Genomic DNA, 19,898 nt, shown 5'->3' on the forward strand with positions numbered 1-19,898 from the left:
ATGGTAAGTAACATCTATAATAATGTGCTCTTGTAAGATCACTCAGGTTACTGACACATATATGTGTGTGTATATATGTATCTCCTCACCTGGATACGTTCACTGACTTTTGAGAGGAAAGGGGGAGGGGAGGGGAGGGGAGGGGATCATTAATCTGTTGGCTACCTCACGTACCCCCACCAGGGATCAAACCCACAACCTAGATGTGGGTCCCGACCAGAATCAAACCCCCAACCTTTTGGTGTACGGGATGATGCTCCAACCAACTGAGCAACTCGACCAAGGAAGGTTACTGATATTTTTAAACTGTCACAACTTTTCATTTTTTCGTCCCTTGTATCTTTATAGCTTAATAAATAGGTGTTGATGATATGATCTGAAAGAAACCTGTAAAATCAGTAGCTTTCATGTTGTTTGGCTACGAACTACAGTTATATATAATCCAGTATACACGGAGAGATATACAGAACTGAAACAACAGTCATAAACATTCCTCCTTATTATTTCCAAACTCACTCTAATAACTCTAATTTAGTTTACCAATCAACAAACAACCCTCCCCCAAAACAACTGGTCAAGATCTACTAAATGATTTACCCTTTCGTCATAACCCACAATTTGTGAAGTTCTCTATTAAACACTTACAAATGAACATAGAAATAAAAACCATGAGATCCCACAAACAAGCAACCAAGCAGGCAAACAAAACACAAAGTGAAAGCCTTATGATATTTTGTCTGTTAAATTATGAATTTTTAAAAAGACTACATTTGTAATCATTCCTCAATTTGTTAAGCAGTGATTTTCCTCCTGCCATACACATAATTGGGACTTCTGTTTGGGATTTGTTGACAGAATTTGACATTTTATTTATTGGGATCTCAAGTAACCTTCCTTCTTGCAGAACACAAACTATCACAAGTAAACTTTTCAGGAATCTGCCCAAACTACAAACTTTCACGTGCAAAAGGCTGCCTTCATAAAATTTCTAGCTCTTAAAAACCACTTCATCCTTTGCTTGAAAAAGAAAATTGTCAGGAAATAAAATGACACACCCACACCGACAGCTCAGAAGTTATTAATACATTCCATTTAGACCGTCTACCATTAGAAGATTACGAAGCATGTTTAACAATTCTTAAGCAATCTCCAATTTATCTGAACTACAATACTACTCTCAAACCCATTTCACAGCTGCAACAGTGTTTTTTCTTAGAAGGGGACAAAGCCTTGCCCTGGCCGGGTCGCTCGGCTGGTCAGCACCATCCCAACAGGTTGATGCCCAGTCAGGGCACATACAAGAAGCAACAGAAGGAATGCATAAGTAAGTGGGATGAAAACCGTGTGTGTGTTTGTGTGTGTGTGTGTGTGTGTGTGTAAAATCAATACATTTTTAACCAATGTTATTTAAGGAAGGGAAAAAGCCTTTCTCATATTTTTAAACTCTAAAATTTGGGGTCTAGGTATTATGAATCACCCAAAGTAGCATTAAAAGGTAATGACCACTACCAAAAATTTATGGTTCATCTAACTACATTTGAATACTAATATTTAACCATACAATATTATAGTTATTTTTTAATGAAATCTCAAACTCCCTGATATAACCGATGTAGTCTGCTTTCTTCTCTAATTAACTTTGGATTTGTTATGAAATACAACTTCTTCCTTAACCAAAATGCTTCCGGCCACTACTTTGGTTAAATATATATATTCTCTTGAACCCAGTATTAAAATAGAGCTCATCCCAGATTCATTTCTCCATTTTGACTGACAAAGTAACAAAATCCTTAGACCAGCATAATGCTTTAGTTTTCAAATAACAAGAGTCGATTCTAATATTACCGAGTACCTATGAAAGTATGTACCACTGTACTAAATGCTGGGAATGGAGGAAAGGAGAGGTAAACACGAAAGACACCGACCTCAAGAAAGCTCACAGCAGAGGGGAGATAGATGTGTACACAGGAATAGAAAAGCATGAACAAGAGATTGAGAGAGAGTGCACTAAAAGGGAAGAAATGCTGAGCCTAGGCCAAATATGGAAGTAAGCAACCTCAAGATTCCAAGTGAGAATATTTATAGTATGTACTGCTTTTAACATTCCAGTGGTGATCTTAATGAATGTAAAGGTTTTTTATTGTTTGCTCCCTGTTACTTTTATTACCACGTTCTCAGCTTGCTGTTTACATATATGACTGAGATTTTTTAATCTAGTTTTCTAGAAAGATTAGAGGGAAACAGATTTGGATTTTGTGTTAAAGTGGGAGAGGATTCACTAGAAATGAGTCTCACTAGGGAAAAAAAGGAAACACACAGGTTCCACAACAAGGACAGGCTTACCCGTTGTGCATGTATTTACTAATAAATCAATGTCCCTTAAAAAATCTGCCATTATTTCCCTTCAAAAAATTTTATTTCGCAATACTGCAAGGCCACTTGGGAAAACTTTTCAGATGATATATTCGGATCTCAGAAGAACAACTAATGGCAGTTTTACTAATTATTTTTCTGCCTTTCTTAATGTAGGGTTTTAAAATACAACGGTCAGAATGAGAATTTTTTTAAAACCAATGAACTTAGAACTCATATTTTCTTTTCCCAAATTTCCTGATGGAGTTATACATCTCACCTAGTCTGTCCCAAATAAACAAAAATGTGCCTAAGAGAAAGAGCACACTGGAACTTCCCCGAGGGCAAAACTCTACACCAACAGAGCCCAAGTGCCAAAAAGTGCCGTCTATAAAAGGCACTCAGAAAATACTCTGTTCAAACAAGACTCCTGACGTTACTACTTTGAATGCAACTATTAACCTACAAACATCAGTGTCTTCATTTCTAAAATGGAGATAATCCAAGGGAGTCCTTGTTAGCCCAGGACTTATTCTACGTCTTCAAAGTTAAGGGAAGAGGAAAGATTAATGTTGTAGTATCAAAATGTTCATTAATAAGCTATTTTTCAACAGAGTTTATTTACTTACTTGTGGAGAGAGGGGAAGGGAGAAAGAGAGGGAAAGAAACAGCAATGTGTGAGAGATACACTGATCTACATCCACTGGTTGCTTCTATACACCTCCAACCAGGGCCCTGGCCCACAACCCAGGCATGTGCCCTGACTGGGATAGAACTGGCGACCTTTCAGTTCTCAGGCTGGTGTTCAATCCACCCACTCACACCAGTCAGGGCTTAATAAGCTATTTTTAAAACATGTCCATGAAGTCTGTTCATAGTAAACCTTAGACAAAGCAATATAAATGAAATGGAAACCCAGAAGTAAAATCACAAATTTTGCAAAAAAGAACTTCATGAGGTTGCTCAAAGTGACAGTGGGTCACTGCTAATATTTTTTTCAATATTATACAGTATTGGTATTGACTTTTTTGGTCCAGTTCCTTTTCTCTTAAAGATTCATACTGGAAGCACTTATGAATGAAGCAAAAGAAGGTGCAGTGGTGGTAAGAACAACACAATAAGCCAGTGAGTTGATAAATGTTGACGATGGGTGATGGGTACATGGAATTGGTGTTTTAAAAGAATGACCAGGCGGTCCCCGGAAAATGGGAGGGGCCTCAAGTAGGACACTGCTATGACATATCAAATGTGTGCTTGTGTGGGGTAGTAAATACATGAAAACTCTGTACTTTCTGCTTAAGTTTGCTCTGAACCTAAAACTGCTTTAAAAATAAAAAAATTTTTAAAAATCTAATGTGAAGAATAGCTGATTGTGTATGCTATTATACAACTTAGTCAGAAAAACTTATGTTCCCAAAATCACCCTGGCTGGTGTGACTCAGTGGACTGAGTGCCAGACTCTGAACCAGGGGGTCAATTCCTGGTCAGGGCACATGCCTGGGTTGCAGCCCAGGTCCCCAGCAGGGGGCATGCAAGAGGCAACCACACATTGATGTTTCTCTCCCTCTCTTCCTCCCTCCCTTCCCCTTTCTCTAAAAATAAATAAATAAAATCTTTAAAAGAAAAAATGTATGTCCTCAAAATCACTTAAATTCACTTATTCTATTTTCTTCCTATGGAAAAATCAACTTCCTCACTGCAAAGCAATTTTGGTTCCCACTTTGAATGTGGTTATTGATTAAAGGTAAAACCTTTTCTACTACTTTTTCTAACTGGTTTTCCGTAATGAATGAAGTAATGTGTCAAGATTTCAAGATTCTTTTACAAATAAAAAGCACTTGTATGGTATTGGCCAAAAAGTCCATTTAGTTTTTTTCAATAAAGACATATTTTTCATTTTCACCAATAACTTTATTGATTTAGATAATTTGAGTACATCAGCCATCTCCCACTATTGGTTTCTAGTGAGTAAAGGGCAGGGGAGCTGCTAAACATCTTCCAATGCACAAGACAGCCCCACAGCGAAGAGCTATTCGGCCAAAATGACAACAGTACCAAGACACTTCCCAAACCACTTCTGACACATTACATCAGTCACAGCACCTCCTCCACACATAGCACAAATCTTTTCTGCCTTTCAGCTGCATTTACCGATCTTGATATAATAAAGTGCAATACACCAAAAATGCTGCATATATTTTTCCATCTTCAATATTAAAATAGCTGCACGAAAATTTGCCAATTTTGAAGTTTTTTTTTAAATGCACGCTGAAGTGACTGACAGCTGTCACAATACAATCTAACAAAATTGTTTTTCAAATAAAGTTAAAGACAAGTAAGCACTACTAGAGACACTGCACAGAAAAAACGTAAGGGATTTTTTGGCCCACCCAGTATTTATCATGTACTTCACCATTTCAACACTCAAACGTTAGATACTCTATTAAGTACATGTTACCAAGCAACTGAGATTCAGTAGTTAGCACTTTCTACTTTCTTCCTCAAAACACATGATATGAATTTGGGTGCTCCTGTTTTCACATTATTATTTTCCACAAGAGCCAGTCTGTGTATGAGATAACTCATATCTTGATTAAATTTAATACATTATGTGGCTTTGATTAGGATAATCCAATTTCTGTCCTGGAAGAAGACTACATACTATTCTTAATAATAAAACAAGGGAGCTATGATTTCATTAGCAGATGAGATGATTCCTCAGCATAACACAGTCATTTCATTACAAAACAGCACAGAATATAACATTTTTGTTGTAACAAACAAGGCATCTAAATTGGTAATACACCCAGCTCACTTCACTAAAATCAAAAATCTGTGAAAGAAAGATATGATCATGAATGGGGTAAACCTGTAGAAAACAGTAGCCCATTCACTTACTGACCCTCCTTTTGCCCTTCCTCCAGACCAATTTCAAATAACAGCAAGGAAGCTAGAAAGGCCCTTAGAGACTACTTCAGTGATGATTTTTCAAACAATATGTTTTGGAGCCCTAAGTAGGCATCAGGAGTTCAATGAAGTGTCACAAAGAAAAAATTCAATACTATTATAGCCTGAGGAGTCCAATTCTGTGTTTAAGATTTTTATTTTATAAAATAGTCCACTGCTAAATTTTTAAGTTTGAAAAACCACTAATAGTCTACACTCCCACTTTCCAAAAGAGGACTTGAAAGCTACAAAAGTTAGTTAAGCAAGGCCGAGATGATAATGCTGGTGGCAAGGCCGGGTATAGATAAACTAGACTTCAGTGGCTCTCAGGACAGGTCCGGAAGGGTAAGGGAGAAAAAGCAAATTTCAGGATTACCTTTCTTCAATTCCATTCTCTACACTGGCCATACCAGTTTCCACCAACACTTTTCACTTAGTGTCCGTGAGCTGTCTTTACTGCTGTTTTCTAAAGACCACTAGTTTGGGGAAGGGTCGCCAAGAAGCCAAAAGGGGGTAGATGGGGGTAGATGGGGGGAAATGGGGACAACTGTACTCTAACAACAATAAAAAAAGAGCAAAAAAAGTAAAAATAAAGACCACTAGTTTGTTCCTCTCTTCTGTTTCTGTGCTTCTTAGAAAATGGTCCTGTGCTATGTTATGTCACACGACTTTCCTTAAACAAGTTCTAACACTTTAAACCGTCTGCACAAGAGAAATTGGGCTGCATCACAGGACCAATTTTTTAAATACACATAAGTAACCTTTCTTTACAGAGACTGACAAGTCTCAAAGTAGACTCAAACAGAGCTATGATAACTAATAGTGAAGTAAAAAGTCAATAAAGGGGATCCTGGGTGCTTCTCAAACCAGGACTCCACCCCCCCACCCCCGCCCAACCCGAGCCAGGAGACACCTAGACTGGGGGGGGGGGGGTGTCCACTTTTGGTCAGGGGTCCAGTCCCAGTGCCTGTGAACAGCACTTACATTCCTTACAACAGCACTTCTTCAGGAACGTGCCCGATACTTTACAACCTGCCCAGTCCTTGTGGTAAGATATACACTGACTTATTTGAGGCTTCATAGGATAAAAAATTAAAATCATAAAATACCAGAGCAAGAATGTTTCTCAGGAATTATTTAGTCCAACCCCCCCATTTCTCTCCCAAGAATACTGAAACACATGATTAAAGTAATTTCCAGCCACAGAGCTAGTGGGAAAATGAGATTTTATTTTTACTACTACTTTCCACTCTTCTACAAAGTGCTAAATATGACCACTACTCATGTAACTGATAGCTATCAGCACACACCCTGGCATCATTTAAATGTAAACTTATGCAATACACCAAGGCTTAATAAACAAGCACAAACAAATATAAACAGGTCACCTTAACGTGACTGAGTAGAAAAAAATACACCCAAGATCACAACATGTCCCACCAAGTTCAAAGTATCTCATAGCATAATCCCAAGAATCAGTTTGCAGCATTTAACCAGTGCCCCCAAATAAAATTCCTTCTGAAACATTTCTTGCTGCCTATTTACATATAAATGGTTTTACAGGTTATTAAGCCATATAACTGCAATCTTGCCCTAAGCACCAAGGACTGTGTCAAATGCATTTTTAGCCCTTCCTAGGTAAAAACTGCTTACACTTAAGCCAAAAATTAAAAAAGAAAGAAAAACACCTTATGTGATACTTTGCCAAGCTTAGTAACAGTAAATGTAAACAAACAATGCTTAACTATGTCCATCTAGATTTTAGATTTTTTTAAAATTTATTTATCTTCAGAGGGGAAGGGAAGGAGAGAAATATCAATGTATGGTTGCCTCTTGTGCATGCCCCACTGGGAACTGGCCTGCAATCTAGGCATTTGTCCTGACTGGGAATCGAACTGTGATCCTTTGTTCCGAAGGCTTGTGCTCAACCCACTGAGCTACACCAGCCAGGGCCTAGATTTTAGATTTTTAAATCCAAGTCAGATATGTACTCACACATTGGTATATTCACATACTGTGCATCTAAAAGGAGCTGTTTGTGTCTCCCTAAATGGTTCTTCTCTGGCAAATCTAATCCAAGAGATTAAAGTGAGGAATTACTGGAACTGAATAACTTTATTTTTACTGTGCTTGAGTAACACAAACACCTAGGAGGCTCACTTGAAAAATTGTGTTAATTTTAATCATTCATAAAACATTCTTCTGTTTTGACTAAAAGTGATTCTTCTCCCTGTTGCATTCCCCCCACACACACACACACAAACCTCCTATGGATCTGAATACCACAAACTTTACTCTCCAGGAGAGCGGTTAACCTTGACATTTTATGGTCATTCTTTGAAAAGGGCAAATTAAGTGTTTTAGTTTTGCTTTTTAATTAGAGGTCATTACTCCAACCACCACCGCCAAGTGGAGATGAGAAATTTGTCAGAGGCTCCCTAATAATAGGCACATAAGAATCATCCTGTGAGGAAGTGTTAAGACTGACTATTGCATTACAAAACCCTGAGTCATCACCCAGTTCACTCAGCAAATTTGGATAAACAGTGGATAAGTGACTGATGTCTTATGTGTTCACCCATTCATAGCTCAAAGCATAAACATCCAAGGTTACCAGATATCGTGTACAGTTAACAAGACACAGCAAAATTCTTTTTAAAAAAGTTCTTCGGACACAGTGAAGATGCCCATCGAGCAAACAGTCTCTAACTCCCCGCTCCCCTCAACTGTCTTTTACTCGTTTTCCCCTAATTTCAGTTGCACTAGTTTGCAGCCAGGTTATGCAAAATAACAACAACAACAAAAGAAGACTGTAACTCCTGAAGCTTAGTTCGGTAATTTACATTCATGCCAGCGGCCCAAAATTACCTCACGCCCAATACTAATAACGTCCAAGACAACCTGACAACTCTGTTCTCTATTTTCCTTACTATCGTACATTTCCAAACAGGAGAATATATACTTGCCCTAAGTCTAAGTTTCAATATCTCGACATTAACCTCTAGTATACAGCCCAAGTGTGCTAAAGGCTGATTTTAAACCAATCTTTTCAATAAAATCCACAAAGACTGAGCAGGCCCAAAAAAGCAGAACCTGTAAGTTCCCTACGGCCTCAGAAAGAAAGTTACGAGACGCGAATGGAGAGCTACGAAGGATCATTAAATAGAAGAACCGGAGGAACCAGAAGTCAGGAGTTGCTCCCCCAAAGGTGAATCCTCTGTACCCCTTCCCACACGAGCACAGATCCAAGGAGAACCTTTGGGGAACCGCTTATCTCTTTCCTTCTTGACCCCGCATGTCGGAAGACAACACTCCGAACCCTTATGGAAAAGCAACAAGGGAGGACTTAGAGGACTGAAAACCGGGGAGGTCCCGTAGGAAAGTGGTAGGGAGGAGGCTTTAGTGCTTTCGTTAGCTTCTTTCTGTGGCGACCCTGGAACTACCGCACGGGGACCACCAGCTCGAGAACCGGCAGAGTCGGGGGTCCAGCCATCAGAAGTGGACAAAGAGCCAGCCGCCCCCCGCCCCGAACACCCTTCCTCTGAGCCTTTGCCCCTGACCCATCCCGCAGGCCCGGTCCCACTTACGTGGAGAGTTTTCTGGTCCAGAAGAGGCCCCCGGGCCACAGCTCTTGGAGTTGCACGGCCCGGCCCAGGTTGCTTTTGATCTGGGCCAACTGCGAGTCAGACTCGGCGTCCAGCCGCTCGGCGTAGGGCAGCAGCTTGTTGTAGACAATCTCCTTCTGCGCGACGAAGGGCCGAGGACTCCCGCCTGGCTCCGGGGGGTCACCGCCGCCCGCCAGCTCCACCGGCTCCATGAGCCCTGGGACACCCCTCCACCCCCTCCCACCCGAACCCTCCCCGGCCCCCACCCCTCTCCGGGCTCCGCCTCCTTCGCGTCGTCGTCGCCCTGCGGCCGCCGTCGGCCGGTCGCCCTCGGCCGGACCGCTGGGCCCCCTCCCCTGGCTGGCACGCTGCTGGCACCGCGCGGTCCCGGTTCGTTGGTGGCGGCAGAAGCCGCTCTGCTCGCTCGGCACCAGCTCGGCTAGTGACGCTGCAGCCGCCGGCACGGAGGTTCCGGACAAGCCTCAAGCCACTTCCGGGGCGGGGCGGGGTGGGGCGGGGCGAGGGAGGTGGCGGAGGTGCTGGAGGCTAGGGCGGGAGCTCCCTAAGCAGCGCTGTCCTAGCCGTCGTAGTCGTCCCCGCCGCGGGCCGAGCTCGGAGCCTCCACCCTCCGCCTCACCGGCGGAGCGCCAGGCTGCCCCACCGGAAACACGAGGCCGAATTCCAAGCTATTGTCCTTCCTTGCCTGCGGTTGCGCACTCCCGGTGTCTGCCCCTCCAGTGCCCGGAGTCGCCGTGGCCTTCGGGGAGGCAGTCGGCCTAGTCCCCCACGCCCAGTCTGTGGAAAAGCCTAGGTACTCTGTATCCATCCCATATGTTATTTGTAGATTTTTTTTTTTTACTCTCCCGCTTTAAGCCCTCATCTTTCTGGTGTTTTATTAGCCTCTCTCGTTCCAAAGAAGAGAATAGTTACTCATTCAAGTAGTTGAAATATTTTGTGTGTCTGGGACTTCTTCTTGGCCTTGGAGACAGAAAGTTTAGGAGCAGCAGATTTCTGCCCCCCCCCCCCCGGAATTTAGTCAAACAAACTAAATACACTGGGGAATAAGCAATTACAAGACAATATTCGTAATTGCTAGATAAGTACAAGATGCCTTGCGAACACCTAAAGAGGTGTTCAAACTGGGGTGGGGTGCGTTTGAGAGTGTCAGGTACTTTACTAGAACTGATATATTAATTGAATTTAAGAGTTAAGTGCAGAGATGGTTAGAAAAAGAGAAAAAAATATTTCACCTGACGGAACACCTCAGAGGCTTGAAGCAGGCAGTCTAGGAATTCAAAGAAGGTCAGAATGGCTGAAGATTAATTACTTGCAAGAAAAGGGAGTAGAGAATTGAGACTGAGAAGGAAATGTTAGGGACTTCAGAGCTTTATCCTAAAGGCAACAAGAAACTGAAAGAGTTCAAGCATTAGGCAAGAGCATGATATAATTTACATTTGTTTGAAGAATCACTCTGGCTTTGTAAGACAGTGGTTTAGAGCAGACAAGATTGGACACTGGAGGATTCTCGAAGATGTCACATGATGACCCAGGTGTCAGTTGAAGTGACTTTAAAGCTATTTCAGCACGTAGAATGGCCTGGGCTTGATAACTGATTGTTAAGTGAAAAAGAGAGGGCAGGGACAGAATGATGTCAAATTTCTGGTTTGGGAAGGTGGGTAAGTAGCGAAGCCTTTCACTGAAGCTGAGATAGAGAACACTACAGAAACAGGTTTGGAGGCAGAATGCCTAAGGGATGGATGGCTAATACATATTTTGACATATGGATGAGGGGGGTAATTTAAACTGGGATATAGATTAGCATATAGGTGGATTGGAAGGAATGAGACATAAAGTATTATTAAAGGGTGAACTGAGGCATTAAAATTTTGAAGAGTTTGTGTGACCAAAAATTGATTCCAGTTGGGCAGCACCAAACCATAAGTGGTCAAGGGTGCTCCACTGACAGGAGCCAGGAGAAAGACATACACAATAGAGAAGGTATAGAAGCAAAGAAAGGAAACTATTTGATGGCTGTAACTTCAAGCCTAGGAATCTGTTTATGATTGTCCTTAACATTTACATTTCATAACCTTGAGACACGCCTAGTTTGCTTAAGCAGGCTGCCAAAGCAATCATGCCGCCTCAGTCTAATGGCCTCCTTGTTCAATGGATTTAACTGTGTGGAAAGATTAAGGCCCTGGACCAAACTCTGAGGAACTCCATAGTTGGGGACAGAGAAAGAGGAGAAAGACCACAAAGAAGACGAGAAAGCAGTCCGGGAGATAAGAGGAGGTCCAGGAAAGTGGGTATTCCTTACAACAGTGTCTCAAACAGAGGAAGTCATCAACCAAACAAAAGGTGCAAGATGAAATGAGAACTGAGAAGAGTTCCTTGGAATATTGATAAAGCAGATAAGAACAGTTTCAGTGGAGTGTAGGAGTGGAAACCAGATTACAATGACAATGGACAAATGGGAAGTAAATAAATAGAGGTAGCTAATGTGGACACTGGTTTTAAAAATTTGGGTAAGGAGAAAAGAGATAAGTGGGTAGCTGGAATCAAAAGGAATCTTTGAAGTTGATATATATTTCAATTTGTTTAAATAATAATGAGAAGGAGCCAATGGAGAGAGAGATTGAAGATATGTGGGTGAGGATGACAGAGAAGGGAAGAGAATGTGGAGTCTGGCCCTTAGCATTTAACCAGATCACTTCCATAGTCTGAGAGGAAAGCAAGAAGCGGGGTGGGCATAGGAATAGGTACAAATGAAGAGAGGTTTGCAGATTTGGTGGCTGGAAGTTTGAGAAGTTATTTCCGATGATTCCTGGTGTTGGTTTTGGGGTTTTTTTCCTGTGAAGCAACAGAATGAGAATGATGGGAGGAAGGGATAGGTATGGGATTTGAGGGGATTGGAAGGTTTGTTTAGAGTAGTCTCAAAATTCCAAAAAATGACCTGGCTGGTGTGGCTGACTAGAAATTCACCAGTTTGATTCCTGGTTAGGGCACCTGCCTGGGTTGTGGGCCAGGTCCCCTAGTTGGGGGCATGCAAGAGGCAACCAATCTGTTTCTCTCCCTCTCTTTCTCCCTCCTTTCCCCTCTAAAAAAATAAATAAAATCTTTTTTTAATCTTTCTCTTGAGCTTTTAAAAAAATTCAGAAAACTGATTAACGAAACAAGATTGCTTAGCACTTAAGGCTTGGAAGCATGAATTCACTATCATCTGTCTACACAATTTAGTTAACATTTTTCTCCAATAATGTTAAGCAGCCCAGGATTCTGTACATACAAGCTGGTATGATAGAATGACAAAGGAGTAAGAGAATGCTATATATGTCGGTGGTGGTGATGGCAGTGATGTTAGCTACCATTTGCTGAGTGTTTCTCTCAGCCAGTGCTTTATCTACATTATCCCATTGGATTCTGTTCTCTAAATAGAGATAATTGAGTTGAGAATATTTGAAAAAAAGTGGTTAATGTCTAAGTTGTCTGAAACTGTAAGGAAGGAAAGTAATTTTCCTTCTACTCTTTTAAGTTCTGGCTGGTCTAATAATTAAATTGACATGCGACAGATTAACAGGAAGAAATAACCAAATGTATTATGTATGCACATAGGGGTTTCATAAGAATAGCGGACTCCAAGAGAAATTGGGCATTTCAGGTTTATATGCCATTTTGGACTGTGCAGGGGAGGGAAGTTGTGGTTTAAGGCTACAAAGGGGAAGAAGGCAATTTACATGGAGATGGAAAAAGCAAACTTTCGGTAAACATGATTGCTGGGCCGTCTTTAATAATAAGACATAGAAAGGACTCTTCTTGGATCAGGTCCTCTATCTAAATTTTTTTAAGCAATTAGGGGGAAGGTCAAAGGTTTTTCTGGAATCTTTTGTTTCTTAAAAAATAATCAGTACCCCTAAAAGGCATGTTTTGGGGTGGCAAACTTTGTTCCCCTCAAAGTCAAAATGGAGAGAGAAGAGGGCAGATAGGCAGAGGGTAGAGAGGTCAAGGTCCTCAGATCCTGATGAAAGTACGAGAGCAATATGAAAGGATTAGCCTGAGCAGGAATCTAGAAGGAGAAGGATGCTTGAAATTTACTATTTCAAAAAAGCACTTGCAGGTGATCTCAAGTTTCCTGGGAGTGGATGTCTGAGCTGGAAAAGAAGAATTAATCGGAGCAAAACAGACGAAGTATCTTTCTGTTATTCCATGTGAAGTTTAGTAGAAAACACTACTGAAACTGTCAACGTAAGAAATATCAGAACGTAAGAATTTTACAAGTTTATTTGAGCCAAACTGATGGCAATTGCCAGGAGGCAAAACTGCAATGGATTGAGAAAATGCCCTGGAAAATGACAGTTTTGCAGCCTTATTTTATACATTACAGTCAAAAGAGGAGGCATAGGGGGGTTACATGAAATCCATTGTCTTTAGCTAAGGGAGGCTGGAGATAGCAAAGTGGGGAAACCTCCGGATTTGGACAAAAAGTAAAATGATAGGCACATCTTTTACATAGGTGGGTACAGGATAGTGACAGTCACCAATTACATGATAACAATAACAGTGAGGGGGTTTGTGGTCTCTGCTCTGGTGTGGTGGTTGTGCTTCAGGGGTTTGGAAAAAAGGGAAGTTATCTGACATTCCCAAGGTGTGTTATCATAGATACAAAAATACAATAAGCCCAATTAAGGTAAAGATTGACATTATCATGGAAGATTCTAGCTTACAGAAATGACTGCCCCCCCTTCTTTCAGTTAATAAGTTTTAATTTCAGACCATCCTTTGTGGTTACTTTAGGTCTCTGAGTTTGTGAGGCCACCATGCAGGCCACCCCTGAGTTTGTCAGGTTTTGTATGTGCACCCTTTTCCTCCACAAAACCCCTTCAAATGGGAAAGCTGGGAGACCTTAAGTTTCTGTGTATAATGTAGTCTGCTCATCCTTAAAGACAGTAACCCAAAATCTGGGATTTTTTCTCCTCAGACCAACTCCCAAGCATTTTCTGTCTCGTAGAGCTCAGGATTCTCTGCCAAAGGTAACAGCCCATTATCCTTTCAGTCAGACCTTAACAGGAGAAAGTGGCTTCTTATCAGACCCCTGGAAGAAGCTGACTGTAATTACCCTTCTTGGAACACCCAGAAAGTACACTCCCTTCGTGGAAAATATTCTGAAAGAGAGGTGTCTTCTCAAGCTGGAGGAATTGGCAGGGATAATTATCAATCAAATATTTATGTCTTTGATGTACTTATTGGCTCACTACTTGATAATCCACTTATTAGCAGAGAACAAAATGGCAGGTTGTTAGTTTCATGTCTTAGACTCCCTTACTCTTTTTCTGTATATGATATATTTAAGGATGGGGGTATATTGGCAAGTGGATGAATCTCTGTTGCCCAACCATAATCTTTAAAAGCATAATTTTAAAAAATGAGTCATTCTAGTATAATCAAATATCCAGACTCTTGCCATTACAATTATTAAAGACACCAGAATATAGTATCTGAGAAATGAGGACCTTTTTTCTAGTTCCCATGTGATTTTTAAGTCTTGCATATTTAATCCCAAAAGCCTTTTTATCCAGTCGCGGTATCCACTTCACTTCATTTGAAGTAAAGTACATGGAGTTCAATTTTTAACAAGAAATCACAGATAAAGCAATGAATTTTTCTATTATTATTTTATAGTTTTTCTCTCTGTTAGGTATTTTGCCATTTCACTACAATGTAACTTGATGGGGGCTTCTTTTTATTAATTTTCCTGGGAATTTGTGTTTTTTTAAAAAAGATTTATGTAATTTATCAGTCATACAAAATTTTTATCCATTATCTTTTCACGATTTTCTTTCTCTCCTTATAGAATTCCCATTAGACATGTGTACCTTCTCATTCTAATCTTTATATATTTTTTAATCTAATCTTTATTATATTTTTACCATTCCATTACCATTTAGTCTCCATATACCCCCCCAGCAATCACCATACTGTTCTCCATGTTAATCTTTATGTTTGTTCATTATATTTTCCAAGTCTTTGTCTTTCTACCTCATTCTGTATAACTTTATCAGATCTATTTCTGCTTCTGAGAATTTTTTGTTCATCTGCATCTATCCGATCTGCTGTTTTACTGACCATTGATCTTCTAATTCCAAGGATTATATTTTTAATTTTAGAAGTTCCATTTAGTTCTTTGACAAATCTGCTTATTATACTTATCATCGAGTTTTATTCTTTATGGTCCCAATGAATTTTTAATCCTTTTAGAAATACTTAATTATTTCAGAGAATCATATTTTGGACATACTTTCCAATATCTCAAATTCTTAGGGTTGCTATGTGCTTGTTGACCTTTGCTCATGGTGGATCATTTCCTTATGTTTTATGACTTTTTATTTTTTCTTTTCTTTTATTTAAAGATTTATTTATTTATTTTTAGAAAGAAGGAAAGGGAGGGAGAGAGGAAGAGAGGCAACAATTGGTTACCTCTCACATGCTCCCAGCTGGGAACCTGGCCCACAGCCCAGGCATGTGCCCTGACTGGGAGTTGAACCAGCAACCTTTTGGCTCACAGGCGGGCACTGAATCCACTAAGCCACACCAACCAGGGCATGTTTTATAATTTGTTATATTATGAGATCATCTTCAATTACCTTTTTTATTTTGTGGGAATCCCATGTGACCCAGAGCAATTTTGTGTGTGTGTGTGTGTGTGTGTGCGCGCGCGCTTCCTTATACCCGGTCCAATACCAATCAATATTTATGTTCACTTTTAATTTAGTGTAAATTTGGATTTTTAACCTTTGCAAGTTACAGGCTTGGAATTCAACCCTTGGAAAGTTCTGTTTTTATGCATTATTTTACTTCCAACTCTCTTAGGTCCAAGGCTTCAACTTCTGTCTCTGAGTAGATATTAAAACCCAACTTACTTGCTAATTCCAGATCCAATAGCTATGCCCACAAAGATGTGTGAGCTCATCTGTGGTTCTCGTTTGTTGTTGTTAGGTTTAACGAAGCTTTCCTTTATAAGAGTTTCCTATATTTGTTCAGGCTCCCATGCTGCTGAAACTGGAAGACCCTTCAGGAATGAAATTCTAACTCTAAAATATTAAACATCAGACATCTTTGGGATCAAAAGGGGGTAATTGCAGGCTACTAAGAGGTTTTTTTGCATTGTCATGTCACATAGGTGGCCACCAGTGCTGCCTACCCACCAAGCTATCTTTATTTAATGATTAAAACATAATTTATTATTTATTACTTTTCAAACACCTATTGAATACTTAAATGCAAAATGTACTTTTCAGCACTACTGAAGTTCTTTGTGTTTCTTCTTTGACAAGCTGTGAATAATGTAGGAGGTCACAGCTTCCCTCAAAATCAACTATAAAGAGATTTTCTTTTTACAATGGTAGATGGAAAAAGTAACAATAGAGTCAGTGGAGAGATAATAACCAATGCACAAAGAGCATGTACACCCTCTCCACCTACCTCCAGTTTTTATATTTATAAAAAGAATAGGCCTTGTTCATAGGCAGAGAATGGGGTTGTCTGCATGAATAATTTGAATAGCCAGCAAGACACTCATACTTTGTCTATTGCTTGAAATGCTACATTTTGAAATAATTTCTTTGTAGTAACAGAATCCATTTTGAAATTTACAGACTCATAGAGGGATAATATACCAAATCCCTACTTCTCCACAGTGAATTATATATCTATTAATTCTGTAAATATGTATTGACTATCTCTGAGTGCCAACTTGGAGATCATAAAATGAAGGACATAGTTCTTCTCCACAAAGAGTTCACTGTCTAACGGACTGACAGACAAGTAAACATAAAATTGTAACTGACTGTCATTTGGAATCTTCCTACCTTAAGATCACTAGATAAAACTACAGCAAGTCCACAGTGTTACTTAGTTATAATGTTGATGAGGTGCCATGGGAACTCAACTCTTGTCCATATCAATTAGCCTATGATAAAATTATTTTTTTAACACTTTGGTGTACTTAAAGGCACAACCTGTTGAAGACACTGAGAATTTACTATAATTCAAGCTCTCATACACAGACTGAAAAATTGAGTGCCTTATCCAATAATTCCATCAGTTTTGGAGGATAAGGGCTTATGTTTTTATAGTCACTCTTGGCTCTAAACTTTAGCCTCTCTTAAGCTAGCTCTGTCAAGTCATCGTTCTACCGTGAGGCTTTTGTTGTCCCTGTTTTAGTAATGCTTTAATCCAAACATACAACCTGGCTTTTTTTTCCTAGTTTACACAATTTCTATTTAACAAACCATTCACACAAATTTTGTATGTGTATATAAATAAAATGTAGACAGGTTCAAGGTGAGAACAGATTTATATGCTACAAATACAAACAACTTAAAAGTTAACCAAATATTTATTTTTCTAAAAGATCCATTTCACTGTAATTCCTGGTATCATGGAGCTCATTGTCTACTGGAGCAGGCAGACATCAAATGATTCATTCTTCAGGTATTTATAATCTCATTAAATCCTTTAATAGGATAAACAGTGCTCTGACTGTGTAGAACAGGAGGACCTAGAAAGACTTTTTTTAAGGAAGTTGCATTTGATAAATGATCTATTGAAAAGGAGAATGAAAAATGATCCATCTAGGAAAACAGTAAGAGTGAAGGCTTGAGGTGGGGAAAGAACTTGGCTTGTTTGAGAAGCTCTGAAAAGACCTATGTGCTGGGGGGCGGGGGGGGGGGGGGGTGAGAGTGGCAGATAAGGCTGAGAAGGTAAGCAGAGTTAGATCATATTGTGTCATATAAGTTGGGTTAAGAATTTTAGATTTTATTCTAAAAGCTATTTCAGTTATGTGAATACAGTGCTGTGGGCTGTCACCAAATACTTGGGAGAAGCTGAAGGGGTGCCGTTAGGGTCTCGAAGTCCTGAAGTCTTTTTTTTTCCCCCTCTTCATTTCCATCTGGGTCTTGGGGTCTTGAAGTCTTGAAGTCATGTGAATATATATACCCCAGGTAGAGGCACCAGTATGTGGAAAGCTCTGGAGTTTTCAGTGGGCCCGGTTAGGCCAGGAAGCAATGAGTACAGTATGGTAAGAGCACAGAGAGGTGAATAATGTCGAGAGAAAAGACAACAAGGTAAGCCAAGACCAGATTACAGATGGTCATACATGCCTTCCTAAGGCCTTTGTGATTTATGCTATAGGCACTGAGGCATGGCATGAAATGCAGAGCCTTTACAAAGATAACTCTGGACATCACTGTCATTGTTGTAACAAAAATAAACAGTATATTGAAGGGACAACCAGTAGTGAACAGTGAGGTGTTTCAGTGGTAAATGATGAAAACTTAAAAAAAAAGATGCCTTGGTAGTTAGTTGGCAGTTAGGAACTAGAGCTAATTTAAACTTGACCCCAAAACTGAGTGAGGAAATTTTAGACTAATCCCATTTGAACATAGATGGAAAAAATCTTACCAAAAAAAAAAATACTACAAGATCCTAAGTGAAGATCTGAGTAGTCTTCTGGATATCAGTTTTCAGAGTTAGTGGAGATATATATTTGGAAGTTATCAGCATATAGATGATATTATATTAGTGTTCAGGGACTAAATTAAATCAGTATACTAAAAAAGAGTGTAAAGAAGAGAAGACAGCAAAACCTTGAGGCCTGCAAGTGGGACAGAGCAGAAGAAACCAACAGTATGAGAAAAGGAAAACCCTAACAGATTAATTTTGGTTCAAAAATTAACAGATCAAAACCAGCTCTGTGTTCAGATATTCACTAGGAGATTCACTGGAATCTCATGTAATTGTACTCACAGCTAAGATTTATCACAGTAATGTATAGTAAACATAGCACTGGACTGAAAACACTGGTGAAGTCTGGAGGAATCCATGAGCAGCTTCCTTATATCCTCTTTGTCCCATGAGGGGTCATGCAGAGCGTACTCTTCCCCCAGGAATGAAATTGCAGCAACATAATTGTGATGTCTGCCCAGAGAAGCTCGTTAGAGACTCAGTGTTCAAGGATTTGGGGGGCAGGGGGAGTGCAGAGGGGTCTAGTCACGTAGGCACCCTCTGCCTATAAAATTCCAGATTCCCAGAAGGAAAGCTGGTGTTTAGCATAAACTACATTGTTTATATAGTCTACACACATTCTTATCGATTAGGGGACAATGGAACACTCCTGAACACTCCTTTTCAGGAGTGTTTGGCCCTCCCAAACACTGGCTAAGGGCCAATGTTGTAAGCTCCTTTGAAAAATAACAATCTCAGACCTGCTATCTTAACTCTTCTGCACAGAGTGCCATCACAGAAGCCGAGTGGAGAATATTTTCAGGGAGAGAGATGCTGCTGAAGAATCAAGGTAAGAGCCAAAGTAGCTGATGGATTTGGCAATATACAGGCTGGAGCAAAAGTAGATTTATAGTTGTTCTTATGGAAAATAATAATGCAAGAATAAACTCTGTTTTACACACTCACAACTGTAAACCTACTTTTGCCCCACCTTGTAGAGATTATTGTTGACCTCAGCAGGAACAATTTCAGATGCAGAGTGGGTTAAGGTAGCTGAATTGGGGGGGATTCAAGAGGGACTTGGTGAGAGAGCGTAGAGCATCTACAGGCAGGATATTTCAACTTTTCTGTGAGTGGAAGCAAAGAAGGAAACATAGCTTAAAGAGGATGTAACTCAAGAAAAGGGTTTTTATAGATGAGAGATATTAGCGCATGTTTGTTTGGGATCAGAATAATTAGAAAGGAAGAGATGATGATGTGGAGAAAGAGGGATTGGGTCCAGAGCAGGAATAAAGTTATGGGAGAAGAGACACTCCCTGTATTGAAATGGGGGGGGCGCGGGTAGGGGGCGATAGAAGTAGAAAATGTGCAGGTGCGGGTAGAATCATAGATTTGGGAACGGGAAGATGAACAACTTCCAACAGCTTCTCTTTCCTCAGAGAAGTGTGAGGCAGTGTCCTTAATTGAGAGTAGAGGGTTGTGAAAAGATGGGAGAAA

At 40.1% G+C, this 19,898-nt stretch overlaps 2 protein-coding genes across 4 annotated transcripts in view; one reads left to right on the forward strand and one right to left on the reverse strand.

Annotated features, from left to right (window-relative positions):
- Nucleotides 1–9,147, reverse strand: part of PSME4 (proteasome activator subunit 4) — a 98,379-nt gene extending 89,232 nt beyond the window's left edge. For all 3 annotated transcript variants that reach the window (XM_053666879.1, XM_037158439.2, XM_037158438.2), the window contains exon 1: nt 8,886–9,147. In XM_053666879.1, the coding sequence (XP_053522854.1) occupies nt 8,886–9,115 (230 nt within the window). In that variant the 5' untranslated portion in view covers nt 9,116–9,147. The remainder of the gene's footprint in view (nt 1–8,885) is intronic.
- A 477-nt stretch (nt 9,148–9,624) lies between these two features.
- The window catches only part of ACYP2 (acylphosphatase 2), a 212,445-nt gene continuing 202,171 nt past the window's right edge, over nt 9,625–19,898 (forward strand). The window contains exons 1-3 of the mRNA XM_037158443.2: nt 9,625–9,714; nt 17,311–17,390; nt 19,188–19,251. Coding sequence (XP_037014338.1) covers nt 19,233–19,251 — 19 coding nt within the window. The 5' untranslated portion in view covers nt 9,625–9,714; nt 17,311–17,390; nt 19,188–19,232. The remainder of the gene's footprint in view (nt 9,715–17,310; nt 17,391–19,187; nt 19,252–19,898) is intronic.

This window comes from Artibeus jamaicensis, unplaced genomic scaffold (genome assembly GCF_021234435.1).
Source record: "Artibeus jamaicensis isolate MK-2021 breed Jamaican fruit bat unplaced genomic scaffold, CSHL_Jam_final contig_465, whole genome shotgun sequence".
In the NCBI taxonomy this organism is placed as follows: domain Eukaryota; kingdom Metazoa; phylum Chordata; class Mammalia; order Chiroptera; family Phyllostomidae; genus Artibeus; species Artibeus jamaicensis.